Here is a 25,665-nt window from a genome sequence, read left to right as displayed (position 1 = left end):
TTCCGCCCTAGATCACACTAGACGAAATCGAAGATCCTTTCCTCTTGGAGTTTACGAATGTCCAAAAGTTTTTTGGATTAATTTCCAATCTGAATTGCGTTCGCAGTACGTATGATTTGTAGAGAGAACTATTTAGCCTACGGTATGCTGACATATTTGAAAGCGGGTTTATTCTGCGGTGTACGATGATTATGAAGTAGGCTCTGCTTTGCGTATCGGTGTCTTTTCAATCTGTGCAGCTCACTATTACTCCAGGCAGGCTTTGAAGGAGGTCTAATTGACATTAGATTTTCGTTCAGCCAAGTGCATCGCGAAGCCGCTATGGCATATCATCCACATCGATCTTGTCCAATAATGTAACCCAATCCAGCAGTAAAAGGTTCTTAAGTGCATCAACATTAATAATACGACAGGCACAACGCCGAAACTGTCAGCTGGAACTTCAACGGGACGTACCAGTATACTGCCGCTACGTGCATAACAGTCCCATTTATTAGGAAACTCCATAGAAAATGGGACTGTTATGCGAGTAGCGGCAGTGTAGGCAAGTATAAACCCAGCGAAGGATGGGGAAGATCAACAGGAAGTAGTGAAGAAATGCACAGAGCACCGAAGCCCCAAGCACAGAGAACGGGTTTCATGTCTAAATTGTGAATGCGTGGTTGGTCGGAAAGGTGATTTGCTTTCACATTCAGCTGGGTCTCCTTTCTTAAGGATTTTTACCAAGTTGTCAGACATCCACTCCACCGTAAATTTTGTGATTTCCCTGATATTGCTGAAAAGATTTTGCTTCATTTGTGCTGCAAATGCTGTATGGCATGAACAAATAAAAAAGAGTGTCCGAAAGAGATACTCATGCCGATCTGTTCATTAGAACGAGCACGCGCGTGTGAGAAAATTAGATCACACGAGTGCGGGCTTCGTAACACTGGTTACAAGCCTTGACCATTCGATTTCATTCAAGTATTTTACGAAACTTACATACAACATTCAATTGCACTTGACGGTGAATCGCTGAAACTAGAGTTCATTGTCTAGTTGCCACTGGTCTTGTGAAGATGGCGTTTTCGTTACAGGCGAAATAAGGCTCATATTATTAGTTACTGTTGAAATACGACTGGGTTATACCCTAGATTTAGGAGAAAGAGAAGCTACCGAAGGAATGGATAGGCGGAATGGTTTGTCCCATCATCAAAAAGGGTGATCGGCTCGACTGCTGCAACTATCGCGGCATATGACCCATGGCATATGATATTCGTAGGGAATTATCAGCTGGGGTTTATAGGGACTCGCGTAACTTACCATCCGATAGATCTTGCAGAAATGCCGGAAGTAAAACGCACTCATGCATCATATCTTTATTGACTTCAAAGCAGCATACGATACAGTCGATTGAAACCAGCTATGATAGATAATGCACGAGCACGGTTTTGCGGATAAAATGACGTGACTGATCAGAGCTACATTGGATCGAGTGATGTGTTCGTGCGCATCTCGCATACACTCTCGAGCCACTTCGAGACGCGGCGAGGGTTAAGACGGCTTATCCTGTATACTGTTCAACATCGCTCGTGAGGGGGTGATCTGACGAGCGGGGGTCAGGTATAAAATTAGTTTCGTAGTTCTCATTACCGAAGCGATAACTGGAGAAGTTCCAAGAATTCAAGCTCTTCTCTCTGCGATCGAATCGGCAGGTCAGGGCGGGTCTGTTTTAATCATCATTATTTCGCAAGCAAAATGAACAAACAACTGATTATGGCTATCAGGGGAGCTTTCCGATCGCATCACAGTTGTCACAGTTAGCACCGTGAATCCAGATCTGACCATTGCTGTTATTCTAACACAAATATCCTTCCCGTGGTATTCGCCGAGGTGTAGAGGCAAACTCGGCCTCAAACAGCGAATGTTGAACTAACAATCCCTCCCTTTCCTAATAACCGCGAGGTCGTGGCCGGCGCCGTTATTGATCTGCCTGAATCTGAATTGTTGTACATTGAAGATAGTAAATCATCTCAAAATGCTACCTGTGTGGTTCTCTTTGCAACTTCACTAGTTCAGATCAATCACGGAAGTGCAACTGTGATGTGTGTTTGTTTTGCCATGACAGCATCAACCCATTTTTGACTTCGGATTATACCAACAATCTGTTATGTTAGAAGCAAGAAATCTTCATGTAAAAGAAATATTGTAATTAGATAACATTGCTGCGCAATGTTACGTTGTCACCATCATTACACAATCAACCACCCCAAACTTTCGCTTACAATTTTCGGTAATGCTTGCTTTACCATTGCCTAATCTGCTTCCTCGCCGTAACTTAGCATATCCGAAACTACGCAAGCATTTAATTTAATTAAAAAGGTTGCAATTAAATCTACCACAACAATTTGACCTTAATAAAACTGCACTTGGTGGTTTTGTTTTTTCTCGGTTAGCAATAAACTTCCGAAAGCGACACGATCGTGTTGTTCACAAATTTCTCTCTCAAACGCAACCGGCTACCGGAAGAAGCCATCAAGCCGAAAATAAAACGGCCGACGACATGGTGCGGTGGGTCAGCGCGCGCGGAAGCCCCATCTAACTGACCGGTTTGAGCAGATTGGTGACACCTCTGGGTTTTGTCAAGCTTATGGAATCAGCGAAATTTTTTTCTATGGCATATCTTACGCGTAAACTTTTATGTACTTTTACTTTTTTTTCTTGTCTTCGAGTGACGTTTTCATTTTCGATTTCCTTGACACATCAGACATCAGACAAAGATCAGTTTTATTATGAGTCCGTCTAATGGTTTCGGTTGCTCTGTTTAGTGCTTGTGCTACCAACGAACCAAGTCAGCGGAACTATGACTATACGTTCAGTGATTGCTGTGGAACTATGTTTTCCACAGCTAGTCGCCCTGTCTGTCAAGTGCCTCACCGGCGCGGCACTGTGTCTGAGCAACGTGAGCATCGCGACTAACTAATCAAGGGCGAAATTGATTGGATCCGAGGAAATTGTTGGTAATTGATTGGAGATTTTTTTTTTATTTATTTCCATTTGGCCGGCCGCCAGCACAGCTAGGGCTATATGGGAATTGATTGGAGATGTCTGTATCAAAAAGGTACGATAGACGGGTTTTCTATTGTATAATATAATGGAATTATTTTTTGGTTTGTGATATTTCTACGGTTGAATGGAGCTGTTCATAAATATTTCGACATTCAACACTTTCTTATATTTTACATAATAAATAATTTTTTCCCCAAAATGGATCAGCTTCCGCTACTGGGAAATTTATTATTTTTCGTCAATCCGCTAAGTACAAATGGAATTTGTTATCATATATACGAAACGATTCGCATTTACTTTTTAATACTTTTAACTTAATTATTGTTATATTCCAGTGTCGGAGATGGCGTGGGTGTACATTGAGGTTTATTCTAATAAGAATCCAAGGTGCATCGATTTCTTCCAGTAGAACTTTGCCGACGAAGATCGTTCTTTGGATGTTTCGCCGCTTTTCAAGGGTTGTCCATTTCCAAGAGACGGTATTGTGCTTCGCACGGCAGCCGTACCATTGGATGATTGGATCTTTCGCTTCTAGCTGTTAAAATGCTACGGAACGGGCTCCACACAATAGCTGCTGTTTCCAAGATAGATCGAACAAGACTGAAGTACAAAGCGCACAGGCAGTATGGATCGCGGAACTCAGCTAAGACGCGGAGAATGAACCCAAGATTTCGTCGAGATTTGGCAATAAGACACTCCAAAAACTTCGGTCAATAATGTGACTGTAAAGATCCCGAAAATTCAATTCAGAGTCTAGCATAACCCCAAGGTCACGTACTACGGTTGTTTTATCTACATACGTGTTCGTTTCCCCCCAAGTAACAATTCTAAGTTCTATAACGTTTCTTTAGTGGGTTTTGTGGCATCTTGTTATTTATACTACATCGTAAGGTTTTGCCTGAAGTGTATAAAGGTATGTTTGACACGATACTTGAGAAATAAGCGGTAGCGTGAAACTGATCGGTTGCCAGTGTGGTCGAGTGGGCAGATGCACAGTACGACTACGTCTTTCAGGAAGGTAGCTGGTACAGGGGATAATTCCAAAAAATCTTTCTTGAAAAGTGGTCAGGTTTTGAACGCTAACAGCTTAGTGGTTTCCCGACCGATTTTCAATATTCTTACACCAAACGATTGGCAACGATTGCCAACAGATTTCTTACGAATGCGATTAAACGTAGTCCAATTTGATGTCTGTGTTAGGGAAGTGTGCCAGAAAAAAGACACAAGTTCGTTGTCCTAACAGATCGCAAATTCTTTACTGCGAGACGATTAAACCTAGGCGAATTTGATATCTGTGTTGGAAAATCTGTGTTGGAAAATCTGTGTTGGATTGAACGTATTCAATGTTACTTCGATAAATGTTATATACAACGCATGTAGCATGTATATATATATTGCATATAGCATGTATATATGTAGAATCGAATGATTACAAGCATGGATACATGCTACTATCACTACAAAGAGACTTACGTAGTCCTGCGTCACATATGCGGTCGTGTCTTGTACACAACCCCTCTGATTATTAAGTGGAAAAACGTAAATAAAATGCCATACTATCTATAGCAAAGTTGTTGTATGTCATCAAAAGCCACTTTTAGCATGAATGAATTTTTGATTAATCCACTTAAAAAGGTGATAAAAATGTTATTCAACGATTTGATACAACAATATGGCTTCTACAGCATCCTTGCAAAAAATAAAATTTTGAAAATCTTTGCCGAAGACACTTTGGATCAATCTCTTCAAATAAACGATCAACAACATTTTTTGTATGAACAACATCTGAAAACTAAAAAAAAATCCATTTAACTTTTTTTGATGGGATTTTGAAGGCCCACTATGTGCTAGAGACTTGTCACTATTTTCAAAACATATCGTTTTGTCATAATATCATAACAATATTTTGACGCTTCATGTTAGTTTAATGACTTTTTTGCCGAAAAATAGTACTTTTTCATGCCACAATATTTCCGAAAGTGGCAAATAGTTGTAGAAAACATAATAATCATTTGAAAGGCTAACATTCTGGCTTCCACACACAGGTATATTCATTCAGTGAGGCAGATGAAAAAGAGATCTAGCCATAGTACTAGCTCTCTTTTTTATCATGATGTACAAGTGTTTCGCAAAAGTGTGTGCGCAAAATAGTGAATAAAAGTATCATGTTTCTCGTTCGTGCATAAAAGTAATAAAATACAAAATTATACACTTGTTATAAACACCGTCCGGTACGGCACGGCTGCTACCCGTCCAGATACGCAAGGCAGCGGGTGCTTTTGGTAATAGAACGCACTGGCGTTGCTACATATTGGCACGCTCCCCGACAACGCAAGAACCCGATCGAGGAGCTTTGTCTTCGGCTAGGCACCGATGAGCACGGTACCAACGACGACTTGCATGATTTCGTTCTTTGCTTTCTTTCTTATTCGTTCATTCGGTTACGTGACTGAGTTGTCAGAACGTTCGGGCCCCGTGCTCTAGCCGTGCTTTAGCAGGTGCCGGCTAATGTAAGCTGGCACGGTATCGCTCGCAAAGTAAAAGAACCTAAATAACTGCTTGGTGCGATACGGTAAAAACTTATGAACGGTAGCGGGTGCCTTCCACAATACCATGTAGGTGTGCCATATCAGCTGCTGCTGCTCAGTAAAAATTATCGGTCAGTGAAAATTTTGTTTGCGTCTATCCTACGTCGTCGTGTTTTGGCCCGGGGCCGCTCGGAGCGCACCGAACACATATAATACTGTACCGAAAAGAATCTGTTTCTACAAAAAACATCAAGCGGAAGGACAATATGCGTTTTGGACGCATAGAGCATCATCGCATTACGCCAATGAAACACAATCGTTCAATCGTGCCTAAATACACATTCCATCCCATTTGTACCTAAAAACCACGACCCAAAAAATGTGTCTCAGTGCTCAATCGAAGATTTCTTTGGGATTTTGAGTTCGTTGGTGTACAAAAATAACTGGAGAGCAACGAATTGCAAACAGTTGATTGGTAGAATCAAGAGATGCATTCGCAAAGTTGACATGACGGTCGTACAACGCTCCTGTTTTGACGTCGAACGAAAGCTTCGCCGAACAGCCGATTACGGACCGTTTCCAAATGTACACCAATTCTTTTTCAACAATGGATAATGTATCTTCAATTTCGGTAAATCTGATCTTTTTCATGTATCTTTGTGTTTTTTTGACAGCTTGAGAAAAAAATTCCCAAATTTTAATTGCCACCCGTTAAAACTATAGGTGATGACTAATCCTGCAATAAGACCTTTACAAAACTCAAGTAAAACCATGTGACTTGGGATTAAATCGGGTGCATTTTCCTTGTTTTCCTTCCTGGTAGTGAACACTAATAATTCCACCAACTTCACAGTAGCGAGACAACAAATAGAGCAGGTAGACGCCTTTCAATATCTTGGTAACCAAACTACGCCTGATGGTGGTACCAATACTGATATAGCCACAAAAATTAGGAGCGAACGAGGTTTGCAGAGAAGCACTTGATTGGAATCCACAAGGACAGCGTAGGCAGACCCAGAGGCTCATGGCGACGGAGCTTAGCCAACGACATCCGGGCTGTAGATGAGAACCTATCCTGGCGACAGGTAAAAGCCATGGCGGGTAACCGTCAGCAGTTGAGATCTCTGGTTTCATCCCTTTGTTTTGCCGGACCGGCGGACATGGACACATGAAAAATATGATAAACAGTAACGGCCCTAAATTATTGCCTTGTGGGACACCTGAACGATTGAGGAATTCTTCTGATTCTATTGAGCCCAATTTTACGTACAGTCGAAGATCAGTCAGGTACGACCTGAATTAATCGATAAGGTTTGTTGACACTTGACCCAGATGGTTAAGTTTAGCTTGCAGGATATGGTGATTAACTTTATCGAAGGCTGCCTTCAAGTTCGTATAAATTGTGTCAACTTAAAGCTCCTGATTGTTGATCCAAAAACCTAAAAGCAAAGAGAAAAAAGGGAGCTAAAAACGAATAAACATGATAGTAGAGAAGAAAATGATAAAAAACGAGAGAGAAAAATGCAGAAAATGAGTGAAAAATTGAAGGAAAAACAAGACAGAAAATAAAAAAAATTGATTAGGAAATGAAGAAAAAAGGGAAAACATGCAACGGTAATATGCAACATATAGAAAGAAAGACGCGAGACAAACAGAAAAAACGGAATGAAAAAAATAAAAGTGAGACAAATAAGCAAGAAAAATGTACATAAAAAATCAAATAAAACTAAAAGTGAAAAAACAGAACTGGAAAGAGGAAAAAAGATCCGAAAAGAGGGTAACCGTATGAGAAAATAATACAAATTATGTCAATCCCAATTTCAAGTAATACCTCGTGTCTAATATTGTGTCAATGTCTAAATTTAAGCCTCCTATAGCATTTAATATCAAGTGCAATTTCAAGTCCATGTTTGGGGCGGATCAACCACCGGTTGAAAGCCCCATCAAAAAAGTTATTAAAAAATAAATTTCAAGTCTGCAATTGCAATTGCAATCCGATTTTAAGGCCAATTTTGAGTCTAATTTCATATCTGATTTAAAAAGCGTGTAGGGCGCTATATCTCTGCATATTAGCGTTGGTAAGAGGAAATGCTTATCAACTTAGGGACTATATTGGCTCGTTTCATTATCCTTGATTTCCCTGATCGCGGATAAGTTCAAGTTGTTACGTGGTTTTTGAGCCGTAAATCTCGCATGTGCATAGTATTTTTCTATATAAATTAAATTATGGTTGTATATAAGCACCATTGGTATTGTATTAAATTTGTTAAAAAGGTATTTTTTATATCTTAATTTTCGTAGTTACTGACTTTACAAGAAAATTTTCGAATATCCAGCTTAGTCTCATATGACTGATGCTTACATACTTACATTATCCATCTAGCTCCGCCCATCTACTAACAACAATTCCTTTCCCGAAATACTTGTGAAGATGCAGAGGATTCCCTGGTCTTTAGTAGCAACAAGTATTGGACTAACATTCCTTTCCATCCCACCAGGACCCGCATTCGGACGTGGCCGGCGTCGGTATTGATCAGCATGCAGGGACCTGATAAGGTTGCACAATGAGGAATAGCGTGCTGTCCCAAGTATGCTTTTTCCAGCCATCATTTTGCAATTTTCATCGGTCTTGGTCAATAACGGAGTAGCAGCACACGAGCGGTATCCTATGCTTATGCTTATGCTTATGCTTATGCTTATGCTTAATTTCATATCTGATTTAAATTCCAATTTCAAGTCCAATTTCAAATGTAATTCCTAGTTTAATCTCAAGTCCAATTTTAGTTCGATTACGAGCATAAGTTCAAACTAAATTTCTTATTCAATTTAAAGTTTGATTTCAAATCCAATTTCAAGTCCAATTCAAGCCCAATTCAATTTCAGTATCAAGTCCAATTTCAAATGAAAATTTCAAATTCTCTTTCAAGTGTGATTTCATGTCTAATTCCAAGTAAGATTTCTAATTCAAATCGATCTAAATTTGAGCTCAATTTCAAATCCAATTTAAAATCCTATTTCCAGTTGAAGTAGAAATAAAACTCAAAGCTCAAATTAGTTCAAATTCAAGTCTAATATAACGCTCTATGTCAAGTCCGATTGCACGTCCAATTCAACTCTAATTTCTAGTCCCGTTTTCAAAAAGGGACATCGACTGGAGTGTAAAAACTATCGAGGAATTACATTGCTCAATTCTGCCTAAATGGTGCTTTTCCGTATCCTGTGAGGGTCGCTCCACGACGGATCAGATGTTTACCCTGCGTCAGTTGCTAGACAAGTTCCGGGAGTACAACTTGCAGACACACCATCTGTTTGTGGACTTTAAAGCGGCGTACGATTCAGTTAAACGAAATGAGCTGTGACAGATAATGCTAGAACATGGTTTTCCGACGAAACTAGTTACGCTGATTCGTACGACGCTGGACGGATCCAAATCATGCGTTAGAATAGCGGGTGAGACATCAGTTACTTTCGTGACGTTGGATGGACTAAAGCAAGGGGATGCACTCTCTAACCTGCTATTCAACTTTGCCTTGGAAGGTGCATTACGAAGGGAAAACGTGGAAAGGAATGGAACTATCATCACAAAATCTCACATGCTTCTTGGTTTTGCGGATGACGTCGATATCATCGGAATCAACCGTAGAGCAGTGGAAGAGGCCTTCAGTCCTTTTAAAAGGGAAGCGGAGAGATTGGGACTTACCATTAACACCGCCAAAACGAAGTACATGGTTGCTGGTAGGGAACGTGGGAGCCCAAGTGGTGTAGGTGCCGAGGTGGAGTTAGATGGGGAACGATATGAAGTAGTGGAGGAATTTATATACCTTGGTGCACTCGTGACATGTGACAACGATGTAAGCCGCGAAGTGAAACGACGAGTTGCAGCCGCGAATCGGGCTTTCTACGGATTACGTAGCCAGCTGAAGTCCCGTAGTTTGCAAATTCGCACTAAACTAGCGCTCTACAGAACACTAATCCTCCCGGTGGCCCTTTACGGACACGAATCAGGGACGCTAGAGGAAGCTGATCGACGAGTGCTTGAGGTTTTTGAGAGTAAAATTCTGCGATCTATGCTTGGTGGCAAAATGGAAAATGGAGTGTGGCATGAATCACGAGCTGTACCAAGTATACAAATATACTGATATAGTAAAGGTAGTGTAATGTGGCAGGCTGCGGAGCTGGACACGTGGCCAGAATGCCCGATGAAAGAGTAATCAAAGCTATTTTCAGCAGAGAACCAGGAAGAGTCTGTAGACTCCGAAGCAGACCCCGCATCCGGTGGGCGTGTGCTGTAGAAGACGATGCACGTTCAGCTGGCGTTCGTGGGGATTGGAGAACGGCAGCCCCAGACCGACGGTACTGGAGAACCATAAAACGTTCGGCGCAGGATCGGTAACGGATCGTTGCCACTAAAGTAAAGTAAGTACGAGCATAAGTTCAAATTTGAGGTCAATTTCAAATCCAATTTTACATCCAATTTCCAGTTCAAGTAGAAATAAAGCTCAAAGCGCAAATTAGTCCAAATTCAAGTCTAATTCAACACCCTTTGTCAAGTCCGATTACACGTCCCATTTCAATTCTAATTTCTAGTCCCGTTTGAAGTCTAATTTCTAATCCAATTTTCAGTTTGATTTTAAATTCACTTGCTCCCGAAAGTCCGGAGATTTCAATATAATCGGCCGGAATTTTTGTGATAAGTAATAACAGATTTGCTGCCTTCGATTTCTCGATTTTTCAGGCCAAAATGTTGTTCTGAAAGGGCCTCTTGTTTTTGTCTGGATATGTTGGTGATGGAAGTTTGGAAACTATCAAGGAGCGATGGTATCAATCTCAATTGATGCGATTGAGCCGAGTATTAGGGGAAACGGACATTTTACAAGCAGAGGCACGAAAAAGTAAGTCTACACCATGACAATACTCGGACTCACTTTGTCCAACCCGTTAAAATACAGCCGAAAATACTCAAGGTCTACCCCACCCACTGTATTTCCCAGATATTATACCGTCTGAATATTTCTTGTTTCGTACAACGGCACTGGGTCTGGCTAACTAGAGGTTCCGCTTGGTTGAAACCATAATAAAATTACTTCATTCGTGGATAGCTTCAAGATTCCCAGAAAGTTGAAAAAAGTTGTAGCTGGCAATGGGCTGGCATTTTAAACGATTTATTTGTAACTTTTTTTTCACAATAAAGTTGGATGGATAAAATCATGGATTTCAATGCATATAAAAGTATCAGTGAGAAATCAGTTGCGTATAGTTAAGTATATAAATCAGTAAAAGAATGGCATATTGTATTAATAAATATACATAATATATTTCTTTACTTTATTTTATGACACAGAAAATCCATAACAAAATGTTGATTTCAACTTCCATCACAACAGTCAAATGCCTAACGCGAATCAATACATTAAAAGCTCTGCTCTAGAATTACTCAAAACTATGCCACGCCGAAATGGGCGACCCTTTGTAGGCCACCATTTTTCGCCACTGGTCCTGCTTGATGGAATTGGTGTTAGGTGCGTTTGGTCCCAGGAACAACTGTCCTAGATATACTTTTTTGCCTAGTTTGTTTTTTGCTGCCAGAGCAACTCGAATCGATACGTGGTCCAGGCTGTGCTCGCTGCTTAGCGGTAGGACAATGGTACACTCTTCCTGGTTCCAGCGGGTGGAGAGCGTCGGCCGGAATGGTTCCGATTTCCACGTTGCCGATAGTATTTCGTGCTCCAGCACCGTCGTCTTCATGTAGATTTTCTCGTTTACCGCTTCGAACTCTTCTTTGACCTTGATTCCACAGCGAATCTTGGCGGTGGATATTTTCAGACAGAGTCCGTTGTGGTTTTTATCCTTGTTTTTAACACTCTTTACCATACGTTTGAAACTGAATCGATTTTTGCGCGAACTTGAGTTCGGACTTGGCGATGCGCAGGCTGGACTGGTAGCACTCGGGGTAGAACACGAAGAAGAGGTAGGTGAATACGGTCCATCAATGTTAAATGACAGATCCTCGGCGGACTGTTTTCGGTCAAAATTGACATCGGTATAATCGGACAGTTGTAACGTAACTTCCACCTGTCCCTTTGGGCTTTGGAATACCTACGAATTTATTAGAATGTTTGTTAGAATGTGATCAGCTTTCGAACAAGACAAATAGTACCGTCACTCTCGATTCGGCCGGCTGCGTCACTGTGATGTCCTTGATCGGTAACCACATCTCCTCGGTTGAAAATAGACGTCCTTTGCACATTTCTTTGAATGCCTTCGGTTCCAGAAAGTACGTCACTGAACCAATGTTCCTTTGACTTTCACTGGTGGTTAATTTTTTTAGGTTTTGCTTCTGATCAAAGTTGGCACTCTTTGACTCTGGTGGTTCCACGTCTTTGACTAGTTTCCCGATGACCGGTTTGTCCTTCAGCCGTTGGCTACCCTGTCGTATGAAGGTCATCGTTTTGTGCTTGAAGGTTGCAGTATACTGGAGAAAATAAAATAACATCATATTGCTTGTAACGTTTTAAATACTTTTAAAGAACTAGGAACAAAATTCATACCCCAGGAGGTAATTCCAAGAGAGCAAATACTGTGAATACGACAAAATTTCCGTTAAATACTTTTTCTGGAATCGTCAAATCTGGTTTTTCTTTTGGCTGATTTTTCTTCACACGGAATGAAGATCTGTAAATAAAATAACCATAACTTTAATAGGTACTTTATAATCCAACAAAAATCATTTAACCAACTCACTTATGACTAGCAGCCAGCGGGAACCGAAACGTTTCCCCAAACATCGGCCACGAGGCGGTCTGAATGGACGAATCGAACTTTGCTGCCCCGGGAAAAAGCTTGATCTTGATCATATAGCCTTCGACACTTTTCAACCCGAAGCTGCCCGGCAGATGGCGTGCCCCGACCAGATGAACTTGTAGCTCAGGAACGGAGGTGGTGGCGGCATTTGACTCGTTCGCTGCTGCCGTCGTCGATTGGTTGGCGTTGTTCGAGCCGCCGCTCTCGTCGCCGTTACCGTTATCACAGCCAGTACTCGAACCGGGATCCAGTATTAGCTTAAACCCGACCACCGGTTCTATCCGTTCATTATTGTTGGCCCGATTCGATTTGGATTTGTTCGAAACGGCAGCACCGTCCAGCGATGTGGAGTGGAATAGTGTTTTCACTTTATTCATTGCGGTTTTGATAGGCTCTCTTAATAGGGGTTTTGTACAGGTGTTTTAGAATGGTTGCTGATCTCACGATGTCGTGGATTAGAGCTGATGATTCATCTTGTTTGGATGGGACTTTCAAGTCTCGGTAGTTCTGAAATCAAATGCATATGGCATATTAAAACGAAATTAGATAGTTATTTACTCGTGACGCTCTCCTGTTATTCTAAAGATGATAAAACCTTACACTATCAATCTGTGTTGTATTGTAATCAAAGACAGTGTAAGCGAAAATTAGCATCTTTTGAGCTTATTGACATTGGCAGTTTTATATGAGAAATACAGGTGTGGTGCCTGAATAATTATAGATAAACTTTACGCTTTCAACGCAAATCTCGTTGTTTACATTCTCTTCCGTCGCTATTGTGAAATAAAAATTAAAACGACGAATCTAACGTCGATTCTAGAGCCGCAATTTGCAAACATATATGTTCGTTGACCAAACCTCGTGATTTTAGTCTTGACCTTCAAATGCGGTCAGGCATATATTAATATTTTGTTTTAAAACGATGGTTCTACAATTGATGAAGGGACGGTAAAGGAAAGTAATGAAGGATTTTTTGGGAATGGAGGGGAAAGAGTGGAAAAGAAGGGGGGTAATAGGTAGCTACGCTTAACAAGTTGTCTTTGTGACTCCTACCTTTTGTCCAATGCTGGAAGGTGCATGGGTCGAACCAAGCTATAATCTGAGATTATAACCGGATTTGAACCCACAACACCCGCCAGAGCATGTGACTCCAACGAAGTTCACAGCCTCTTATTCAGCACTAGCCGGGATACGAGCAACCTTGGTGAAGATCGGATAACCAACCCTGGTGGAAGCCAAGGTCCTGTGCTGATAGGGAAGGAGGGCTCTTTCGAGCTTCGTTGGTCTTCCGGCGAAACAGGGGATTGGTTGCACCGCTTTGCAAGCCGCCATCACAATGAACGAAAAACAAGGCAATTCGGAGTGGAATAGACCCACACGACCGAAAAGGACTATGGGTTGGAAACTCGGGCTGTGGAACTGCCAATCTCGAAACTTCCAAGGGAGCACTCGAATGGTTTCTGACGTATTAAAAAGGCGCAAATTCGACGTCATAGCACTGCAGGAGGTTTGCTAAAAGAGCTTAACGGTACGTACGTTCAGAGATGGACATATACCATTTAATAGAGCTGCGGCAAGACACACGATCCAAGTAACAATTTGGGTTTTATAACACTCTTATGATGGCGTTTAAGACCAAAATTGGTCATGAAGACCGCCATAAGAGTACCATAAAACTCACAATGTTGCTTGGGGAACTAGGTACAGCGTTCATAATGATGAGTGTGAAGCGGAAACGAGTGATTTGGTGGTGGACAATCAATCCTCAAACGTACAGGTTGAGAATCAAGGGCCGGTTCTTCAACATAAGTATCCTCAACATGCACAACCCTCTCCTCAGAAGTACCGTTGACGACAAGGATGAATTATACGTGCAGTTGGAGAGTAAATACGACCGCTGCTCAAAGCATGATTTCAAGATCGTTATCGGGGATTTCAATGCTCAGGTCCAGGGATGGAAAATCAGTGATTTTGATCAAATCTGTGAGTTATCGCCACACGCAGAGATCCCGATCCGTACAGTACATGACAAACAGTACCTAAAATTAAAAATTAAAAAAGAAGAAAACTTATCCAATTTAATTCTACTATGTAGATTTTATTCACGACGGATACGTATTTCGCCTACGACTTGCAGGCTTCCTAAGTGTCTGTTTTTGAACTAGAAAGCGTACAAGTCGTAGGCGAAATACGTATCTTTTAATTTTAATTTTTAATTTTAGGTTTCGTATTATACTAAGACGTTCTAAAAACTTCAGTCATGACAAACAGTGTATCTTTAGCGTTGATCATAAGATTTTGTTCTCTGTATAGTCTCAACAGTCGATCACGGTGTTACATCTCACCTAGCCGCGAGAAAAAAGGTTACTCATGTTGTATGTATTGAGATTCATACGCTGCGCGCAACCAATCGTCTGTAGGGTGATTTATGTATTTTGGACAAGCGTTACGCCTCCTCTATTTTGGGCATTTTCCATTTGATTTTGCTATAAAAGTTCAAAATAGAGTACGCGTAACGCCTGTCCACAATATATAAATCACCCTATCTGTTATATTTCTCAACGCAATCATGGAATGAACATGATCTGAACCGAGGTTTATCATAATCTGTACAGATGACTGGCAAAGGGTGAACATGTGCATTCCATAACCTCTGTTCATTAACTCCTATTCCTACCTCCACGAGGTGCCGGCTGGGGAACGCAACTTCGGTTGTCGTATACTAACAGGAAAGGGGGCACAGTGGCTCCCGCCCACATTAAGATGGCAGCCCCATCAGCGGGATAAGGACCTTAGGTTAACAGCCTACTGTACCAGAACATAAAAAAGTTACCTAAAATGAAAGAAGAAATCTCTCTGGATTATTGGCAACGACCTTTAGCATGAAAACACGGACACGAATCGGAACATAGAATATACCAGCAGGGCAAGCTGGCTCGACTTGCAAGGGAAGCTAGCCGCCTAAAGCTTGAAATCCTGGGTTTGAGCAAGGTCCGCTGGTCGGGTACTGGCGAACACAGGACATCATCCGGGCAAGTCTTGCTCTACTCTGGTATACGAGGTGAAAATGCTACTCGAGAAAGAGGAGTTGGATTCCTACTGAACCCAGGGGCACATGCGGCCCTGATGAAGTGGGAACCGATAAATGAGCGAATAATCGTTGCCAGATTCAGAACACAGGTTAGGAACCTTACGGCAACCCAGTGCTATGCGCCAACAGATGCTGCCGACTTGCAGGAGAAAGAGAGTTTTTACAGCCAGCTGAACAGAGTGGTTGAGAAAATCCCGAAGGGGGACTTCAACGCGAAGATTGGCTCCAACAACGTGGACCTTGAACGCGTCATGGGACGCCATGGCCTAGGAGAGATGAGCGAAAACGGGGAGCTGTTTAGAGAATTCTGTGGTAATAACGACATGGTCATTGGTGGATAGCTCTTCCCCCATAGACCAGTACATAAAGTCACGTGTGTCTCCCGCGACGGCCGAACAGAAAACCAAATCGACCACATCTGAATCAGCCGGAAATGGCGAAGAAACCTTCTTGATGTACGCAACAAACGCAGCGCTGATATTGCATCCGACCATCATCTTGTTATCGCTGAGATACGTCTGCGCGTCGCACGTGTCCAACGACGGGAGGAGAAAGTTGGGTGCCGCTACGACGTCCGCCGATTGGAGAATCCTGTGGTGAAAAGGGCCTTTGTCGAACAACTTGAATCTTGAGCTTCGGAGCTGCCACCTGGTGGAACCGTCGAAGAGCAATGGACCGGCATCAAGAACGCCTTCATCACGACCAGTGATGAAACCATCGGCAAAGCGCGCAGCGGGCGGTGGGAGTGGATTTCGGATGAAACATGGAGGAATATCGACGAGCGGAGAGAGGCGAAAGCCGGCATTGACCGAGCGCGGACCAGATCGGCTAAGACAGCTGCCCGTCAACGATGCGCCGAACTGGAGAGGGCTGTTAAACGTGCTTGTAGGCGGGACAAGAGAGCGTGGACTAACTCCCTAGCCGAACAAGGAGAAACCGCCGCCGCCAATGGTGATATCCGTTTATTGTACGATATTTCTCACCGCCTTAGTGGTGCCAGGATGAATACAAAGATGCCGCTAAAGGACAGAGCTGGTCAGCAACTGACTGACCGTACAAAACAGCTTAAGCGATGGACTGAACATTTTGAACAACTCTTCCGAGTTTCAAATGTCAGGGACCAACAAAACCAGCAGCGTATGACGCCTACAGTTCGTCGAATGAATCGCGTGAACTCGGAGGCGCCATCGCTGGCTAAAATTGTAGCAGCCATCAAGAGTATGAAATCCAATAGAGCGCCAGGGATAGATCGTATTTCAGCCGAAATGCTCAAAGCTGACCCATCTTTGTCAGCCCAGATGATGCATCAGCTTTTCAGCAATATTTGGGAAACCGCAACTTTTCCGGTGGACTGGATGCAGGCCATATTGGTCAAAGTCCCTAAGAAAGGAGACCTAACGGAATGCGGTAACTGGCGTGGCATCACGTTGCTCTGTATTACTCTCAAAGTACTCTGTAAGGTAATCCTCAACCGGATCCAGGAGAAGATCGACGCTACTCTCCGGCGGCAGCAAGCTGGATTCCGTGCTGGCCGATCATGTGTAGACCATATCACAACGCTCCGCATTATATTGGAGCAGATCAACGAATTCCAGGACTCTCTTCTGCTGGTGTTCGTTGACTTCGAAAAGGCGTTCGACCAACTCAATCACGAAAACATCTGGGGCGCACTTAGGCGTAGAGGAGTTCCAGATAAGCTAGTCCATCTCATCGAGGCTCAGTACGAGGCGTTCTCGTGCAAGGTTTTGCACGACGGCGTCTTGTCCGACCCCATAAGGGTTACTGCTGGCGTGAGACAGGGCTGCATTTTATCACCGCTTCTGTTTCTCATCGTTATGGATGAGATATTAGTTGGAGCAATTGACAGTAGACCACATCGAGAATTGCTTTGGAATCTTCTGACGGACGATGGAGCAGCCAAATGACCTCGCCTTAGCCCACGACATTGTCTTGCTCGCACAACGCCGAAACGGTATGCAGAGCTAGTTAGATGACCTCTGCCAGGCAGGTCTCACAGTCAATGTACCAAAAACTAAGTCTGTGGTAGTGAACACTGATAATGCCACCAACTTCACAGTAGCGGAACAACAAGTTGAGCGGATAGATGCCTTTTAATATCTTGGTAGCCAGACTACGCCCGATGGTGGTACCAAGAATGATATAGCCACATGGATCAGGAAGGCCAGGGGTGCCTTTGCAGGTCTGCGAAACATTTGGCGCTCAAACCAGATCACTCTACGTACGAAAACCCGAATCTTTAATTCAAACTTTAAATCTGTACTGCTGTATGCCTGCGAAACGTGGTGCGTCTCAGTGGAAACAACGCAAAAACTGCAGGTATTCATTAACCGGCCGATCATCTACGGCCGATAGCAACAGAAATTCGTGAACGTAGCTGGAAGTGGATCGGACACACCTAGAGGAAAGGAGCGAACGAGATCTGCAGAGAAGCACTCGACTGGAATCCACAAGAACAGCGTAGAAGAGGCAGACCCAGAGACGCATGGGGACGGAGCTTAGCCTACGACATCCTGGCTGTAAACGACCCAGCAAACCAGATATCGTATATCCATGTCGAGATTTAATCTTATATAAATGGATATCACATCGGACTCGTATAAATGTACACACGTTGTAAACACATTGTACAAATTTCATCGTATGTAATGCACACGATGATTGATATACGAATTAATAGTAAAAATCGTAAATAGGTCGAAAGATAATCGGGTTATGCTAAGCGAATATCGCATATGACGATTTCTTAGATTTAGTTACCAACAATGGCTATCATGAAGATATAATCTTATTTAATTACAGTTTTCATCGGATTATGCTTTGCAAAATGTCTTATATGACATCGTTTTAGATTTATATTCAAGCAGTGCTAATCATGAGATTCTAGGTGCATTAAAATACGGTTTGCATCAAAACACGTTCAAATTTGTTGTTATTTCTTTACAACAAAAACAACAAAATAGAGAGATTTCAAGGATACGTTCTTAATGCAGATTTGTCAACCAAAAAAATTAACGGTTTCTTCGCTTTTATTTTAAATTTGAATATCTATTTATTTCTTTTGTTAAAATTGAACTTATTTTTATTGTGGCGGAATATTCAAAAAACTATTATCTGGTTTGAAAAATTTTTACAATTACCTTTTTACCTATTTTCAAAATGTTAATAATTCAAATAAGTCCGCCTAAATATTAAGCAGCAAGCATATAATGATTAAGACATACTGACAAGACAATAAATGATCTTTTTGAAAAAGCACTCTTTGAAGAGTTTGATTGTTTTTTGGCGTATTAAAACCACGTAACGAAACGTTTTAAAAATTAAAAATGTTAAAAATAGAAATTCATAATTTTTTAGATATTTCTCTGATAGGTAAGTGAACGAACGGAAATCTTAAAATTTACCAAGGAGAGTATTTCTCAGAACTGGACCAGTCTAGATTATGATCCATTCCGCTAATCTAAATGCCTTAATATCAGTGCATCTTATGGCTTTTCAGAAGAAATGCAAATGTTAAGTGGAATTGGAAAAAGACATTCAGCATTAAACTGGTACAGTAAAAAATAATGTTTGATGCATATTGTTGTAAGTAATTTTGAGCTGTCCTATAGCATCTAAATGTTCAGCATTCTATTTTAAATAACTTTTAATTTCTTTTTAAGAGCTTCTGAAATAACAGACAACATTTTTGTACTTGAGCTTTAATAATATTATCTTCATGTAATCAAATATGAATATGCATATAACGTATTCTAATGTATATTTAGAACAATCTGTACCACGGAATGCTAACAAAGGTACTGCATATCATTCCATGAAGTCAGCATTTTAATTTAATTTTAATGATATTACCGATCAAATGCAAACTTATTTACGACACTGTAATTCAGTCACAATTGACACAAACTCGTATGTCGGATGAGAATGAATCAAATCCGTGCTTACATGTTCAATGCATCAGATAAGATCTCATTGCTTACATGTACGATTCGTACATGTAAGGTTTAAGATGTGCAAAAATATCATTGAGGTACTGATGTACCAGTAGCTTAAAGGTAATGAACAAATACTGCGGTACGGGTGATTCTTGGTTCTAAACCAGGTGAGTACAGCTTGTTTTAAATGATATAGACAAAAAAGTTAAATATTGTGACAGGTCGGTAATATCTGGAAGCTTATGAAAAAAAGCTTTCAGCCTAGCTTTTACTTTTTTGTCTCATTAACTTTCAGGGCGAATATATGGCTATAAATAGCCTGCTCTGTATGCAATTTTTGACACTTGCCATTTACCACATGGGGGAAAGGCGAAGGGTAGAGTAGAAATATTATCGTAACTGTGTCGAAATGCAATCCAGTCAATCGGCTCAGTCGTATAAACTGTTTTGTTTTGTCGGCATTTCAATTATTCTGAAGAACTAAATCATGTATATCGCCTCCACTTTTGCATGTATATGCCGTTTCTGCGCATGATATATGATTTGATAGACCTTATATGCTGACGTTTATCTCATTTGGAATTAAGTTATACAGACCAAAATGTTTGCTGGGGAGAACCTGTTCTGGCGGCAGGTAAAGCCATGGCGGGTAACCGTCAGCAGTGGAGATCTCTGATTGCATTCCTTTGTTCTGCCGGACCGGCGGACATGGACACATAAGTAAGTAAGTAAGTGAGCATTTGGTGTGTTCTTAAATTGTAAAAAGACCCTTTTGAAAAGTTTCCATATGTTTGTAGTAGGTATAAATTATAGCTATTAATAGCGAATGTTTATCAGCCCAGGTTCGCCCTCCAAAAGAAACGAGCGTTGCTTGAGGTTCGATGAACAACAATTTTTGAAAAATGTGAAAAGTTAAACCCTTTCATTGAAGTTTCTTCTTTGTCTTTGACACGGGCCAGAAATTTTTAATGTTTTTGGTACAAATGTTGTTTTTGAGCGTTCTTATTTTACACCATACGTTCCGGGAACTTCCAACGCTAAAAGATACTTTTTGCTTAAACTGTTAAGCGCTTCATTTAAATCCAATTCAATCCACATTCTAAAATTTTCTACCCAAAATATTAACCAATCATGCATTATTAGGGAGATTCACTTCTCAAAAAAGAACGTAAAAAACCAGCCTTTAGCGAGAATTTTTTAATATTATTGTACACAATGCGATGAATTGTCCTAGAATTTTATAGAATTTTCTATTTCTTCTATGAAAATTCAAGCAAATTATTTTAATAATCCACGAAAAATATTAGCTGCAAAAAGTTTTCAGAAAATAATTCATAGTGGTGAAAAGCTTAAGAGGAAAGTCGAAAAAATTATGTTCTCCTTCCTGAAAAATTTTGGCTCTACGACGCATGCGAACATTAATTTTCGAGATTTAAAAATGCTGGTTGAAAACCGAAAATTGATATTAAAAATTGCTTCTAATTTATTAAAAGCAAATCAGCGATCGTCGTTGCTTCTCTCTCTCTCTCTCTCTCTCTCTCTCTCTCTCTCTCTCTCTCTCTCTCTCTCTCTCTCTCTCTCTCTCTCTCTCTCTCTGCTTCTCTCTCTCTCTGCTTCTCTCTCTCTCTCTGCTTCTCTCTCTATTTCTGCTTCTCTCTCGAAAGCATTCGAATTGGACGGTTTTTTGTTTTAAGTGACAAGCAGTGGAAGTGCTCACCCTTTTCCTGTTGTTATCGGGAAGTACCCCATTTTACACATATTCCCCTATTTTTAACAGACCTTAGACCTATTTATCTATATTAGAGTGCAAGTAAAACGGAACGTCTTGCACAATATTTATACTATGAAATAACACCCTGTGCGAAACTTCAGTTTAATCGGACTAAATTTACTGATGTCGAAAATCCGTCAATGTATTTTTAAGTCATTTGGCATCAATGTTTTTTTTTCAAAAATCCCGACATGACGCATTGATTTTTCAGCTTGAATGCAAGTCAAACTATGACGGCCTTGCGGCGCCAGTAAATCAAAACCGACTGAGCACAGGGTTTTTTTCATGGTAATGAACATTTTGTCGGTTGTTTAGGTAAAATATATTTTAATGGTAGCCTAGCAAAACCATTGCAAATTATTTTTTTGTCACCCTCTCCCTTTTAAATCGACTCAAATTGGCAAAATCGACTCAAATTCAAACTAAAAATTGGTTTGCCTGACGAAAATGTGATTTTGGAAACAATTTAACAAAACCAAGAACAAAACTGTTGCTAACCGGTTACCTTAAAATGCTTTATTACTTTATAATTATAAATTAACACCTTTCACTGTTGTTTAATCAAATGGCAAACATGGATGTGAACAACGAACACGACCGACCACGATAGTTGTAGCATAGTTACTTACAGACAAAAACAAACAAAAGTGGCTGTCAAAAATCTGCCAATCAATTTGACCGATGCATGGGAAACATCATGCAAGTTTTGCCCAGTCAGGGATGGTTCGATCACATCGACTCAATTTTCATTTATTGAACAGTACCGTCTCATCCCTTTCAAACGCAGATGTTAAGTTTTGTCTGAAATTAGAAGTGATGACCTTTTTGCAAGACGGAGGAGCGGAATCTGGTCCATAACTAAATATCCGGAAGATTTTGCACTGACTCTATTCGTCTGGCGCACAATCAAAAATCCGACAAAATCCAGATCTATCTGGTATAATTGCAACCTTCATTCTGAATCGAAAGAATTTTAGAAAACGGTTTCATGACATTCATGCTAACAATAATTTGTAGCTACTTATCTAGTCATGCCGTCACAACAAGCGTATACATCCGTGAGAACGAAATGAAGATATTTTTACAATAAACGATTATTTTGAATCATTTTTCACGACACACATTAGAGATGTTCAAAACGAACAAATTAAATAAGACACCAGTGTTGTGCATAAGTAATCGAGAGCAAACACAATCCACGCAAATTTGCATCGCCCAATTTACATAACTTACTGTTCTTCGACACAGTCTACAACTCGGATGCAGCTCGCACCCTTGCTGCTGCTGCTGCTAAACGCCGGCGATCGCCAATTAAAATGTTTTCATATTAATTGATAGCAATTAACAAACCAGCGATCCGCATAATTGTTTCGTATTCTCTTGCGTGAGCATCGGAGATTTATTACACTGATGGATTTACACATATAAATATTCACCGCACCTAGTTGCTTGCTTGCTGGTATTTTATCAGCAAGCATAAAGGTGGCATCATCGCACTGCATTGATGATGTGTGATGGAATCAATCCACGTGCTGGCTTCTCATGCGTGATTGCGGCAAATTTAGTATCTTTCTCAGGTCAGCTTTAACGTTAACAATAATAGCACGCAGCGCATCAACGGTCGGTCCCCTAGCAGCTCTCTGACGTTGATCACAACACAAGCTTCAGCACACAAACGCACTGTGTAAATATTTATTCTTTTTGCTAACTATGGGCCTATGGGCCCCTGGTAGTGTAGTGGCGCACAGCTGAAGGCAGTATTTATCATATTTAATACTTTTAAACTCTCTCAAGGTAGACAGTGAATTGATATTTAAATTCCGTTCCTTTTACGGTAGGAGATGACGGAAGTCGTGATGCACGGGAAGTGTTTTTATTTTGCAAATCGAGGCAGCATTCAACTAGATGACAAAGTTGCTCTGAGCTTACAAACTAGTAACAACATTTATTGTACGAAAAATCATAAATTTATGGCCTGCTTTATATTAGAAGCACTTAGTACTTTTTGCAAGCAAACACTCACTTCAATTTGTTATCTTCTATTTATTTTCACAGGCAGCAACGGGGTGGTTCACTCGCAGGTAGTTGTGATACCAGAGTTGTGGCGCGCGCCTTAATTGAAGGCAATGTTTCGCATTGAACGTCGGAATTAAACTGATGCTCGTAGCGAGCGACAGACCGAGGCTGCTGAGCCGGAGCCGGAGTCGTATGTTGTGTTCTTACTTGGAGAACATTACAGTATGTGGTTGTGCTTGCTATTGTGTGGTATAAGGCTATACCTGCTGCCTTTGCTCGCTGCCTGATATAGGGGTGCACAGTCCGCTAGTAGAGCGGTTGTTCACCGGTATTTTAACTTTACTTGGTTTAGTCTGCAGAAACGTGCTTGGTAACTGCCTACCTGGGTGTAGGAAATAAAGTGGACAGCAAAACATCAACCGGCTGACTAATTTGTTGTCAATCGAGCTGTCTGTGATTCATTTTTCATTTATCAGACATCTTTAAGTTATGGTTATGAATCCATAAACTATGCTATTTTCAAGACACGATCACAGCATTGTTGGCTTAGGACTATGTAATATTTGGTTTTAGAAAGAAATATTTTTGAATCCTGTAAAGTTTTATGTAGTGTTTTTTGTTCAAGCAGCTTTATTTATTCGTTCGCCTTATTCATTCGATTGATCAAAATTAAATATAATAAATCGTTTTTGTATACAATCAAAGAGCTCAAAGGTCTTTCGGAACAAACTGGATCCCTTTCTCTGCATACCATTCTTGAACGACTTTGCTGTAATGACAGCACAGGTTTGATCGGCCATCAGAAGACACTCGTCGAACTTGGTTAGCGTCCGGTCGTATACCTTTCGAGCACGGATTTTCTGGCCAAAACACGGTCCGGCAGATTGGGATTCCTCTTGGTGGTCTTCAAAATCTTATCACACAGTTACCGGTCGACAGTTACACTCCGATGATTAGCCTGAAGCTTCCGAATCGTCGTCAATGTTTCCTTATACCGTTTGATAAAGCACCATACGGTATTTCTGGACAATTTCAGCTGTTTAGCTAGCCTAGATGCAGACTACAATGGATTTTCCAAATAACTGTGCACAATTTTTTTTCTTCTTTCAGTTTCCATGTTGTTTGTTTACAAAATACAGTCGTTTCGCGGAATATCAAAAATACATAGGTGAAGCCAACAAAATTTCCCACGCGGGGGCGCCAAGAACTTCCAAATCCGTCCACCAAGAGCGCCACAATATAAGCAAAAGTTGGTTCAAATTCTAAATGAAGCAAGCTTTAGAGCTGTTGCGGAGTCCAGATCAGACATGCATTCTCGAGAGGTGGACGAACTTTATCTTTATCTTTATTATCTTTAATTGTTGCAGAGTAAGGTAAACCTTTTAAATTACTACAACTAGTTTTTAAATCAGTTCTTCCTATTTGTACACTTTATACGTAAAAACTAATTTTAATTTTGCTGATATTCTCTATTGAACCAGGCCATGCAATCTCGCCTAAATACAATGAATGAGTTACTGTTTTTAATTTCGTTTGGAAGTAGATTCCAATAAGCAATGCCTCTAACAAATATAGTATTGCCGTAATGCGCTGTATTAAAACTGCGGAATTAAACAATTTCTTGTTCGAGAGCTTCGAAACGCATGCAACTTATTTTTTAAATATTGAGGAAAAGGAAAGTTTTTGATTTTATATGCATATTTTATATTTATATTTTATTATGCACGTAGCTTATAAAACTCTTCAAATGGACATCCAAGTAAGTGCTTTTGGAGGTGGCTAACTCGGGAATATCTACTAAGATTATAAACGTACCTGACACAGCTATTCAGTGCAACGCGTAATTTATTGAAAGCTCTTGCGGAAACATTCAAGAGAAACTTGTGCACATTAAAGTGCTTTGAGATAATGCGGGTCATTAAAATCACATCCTATCCATGGCAATAAAACCTAATTGACGGGTTGCTTTGGAAATTATCATCACACGTTGACGATCAAATTCCAATTTCGGGTCAAGAGTGACACCAAAGTAACATAATCAATCATTTCAATACCTGAACAAAGATAGGCAATTCGATCCGATGGAATGCAATTACCTCGCATTTGGTTATACCAAGCGTCAAGCAGTTCTATTTGCACCAATTTACAAGTGTGTCCAAAAGTATTTAAAGATGATGACAATCCTCTATGCAACCAATCGTCGAGTATATTTTATTTTATACTAGTGACCCGACAAACTTCGTATTGCCACAAATTAAACTTTCTCACGTCAAATTGTCGTTGTACATATATTTACATAGGGTATGTTGCTACATAGTCGTAATTGCTTATTCCCGTTCTATCCAACACAAATTATTAAAAATATCAGCATTTTTATGACCCAAAATGTAAAACATTTTGGGTCTATCGCATGTTTGTTGTCTATCACATGCGATCAATCAAAGTGAACTGAGATCT

The 25,665-nt window shown here is 40.7% G+C and overlaps 1 protein-coding gene across 5 annotated transcripts in view; it reads right to left on the bottom strand.

Moving 5' to 3' along the window:
- Window positions 1-10,900: 10,900 nt before the first annotated feature.
- LOC128734814 (uncharacterized) overlaps window positions 10,901-25,665 on the bottom strand; it is a 28,277-nt gene continuing 13,512 nt past the window's right edge. The window contains exons 1-5 of one of the 5 annotated variants that reach the window (XM_053829172.1): window positions 23,216-23,328; window positions 12,318-12,884; window positions 12,125-12,248; window positions 11,734-12,048; window positions 10,901-11,672 (exon numbers count right to left, since the gene is read on the bottom strand). In XM_053829172.1, coding sequence (XP_053685147.1) covers window positions 11,007-11,672; window positions 11,734-12,048; window positions 12,125-12,248; window positions 12,318-12,754 — 1,542 coding nt within the window. In that variant the 5' untranslated portion in view covers window positions 12,755-12,884; window positions 23,216-23,328 and the 3' untranslated portion in view covers window positions 10,901-11,006. Of the gene's footprint in view, window positions 11,673-11,733; window positions 12,049-12,124; window positions 12,249-12,317; window positions 12,885-15,054; window positions 15,141-22,425; window positions 22,528-22,633; window positions 22,658-23,215; window positions 23,329-25,665 lie in introns of those variants that run through there. The other 4 variants (XM_053829175.1, XM_053829173.1, XM_053829176.1 and 1 more) reach the window with 4 other exon arrangements.

This window comes from Sabethes cyaneus, chromosome 2 (genome assembly GCF_943734655.1).
Source record: "Sabethes cyaneus chromosome 2, idSabCyanKW18_F2, whole genome shotgun sequence".
NCBI lineage: Eukaryota > Metazoa > Arthropoda > Insecta > Diptera > Culicidae > Sabethes > Sabethes cyaneus.
The sequence above is the reverse complement of the archived record's forward strand: the minus strand, read 5'-3'. Positions and strand labels throughout refer to the sequence as shown.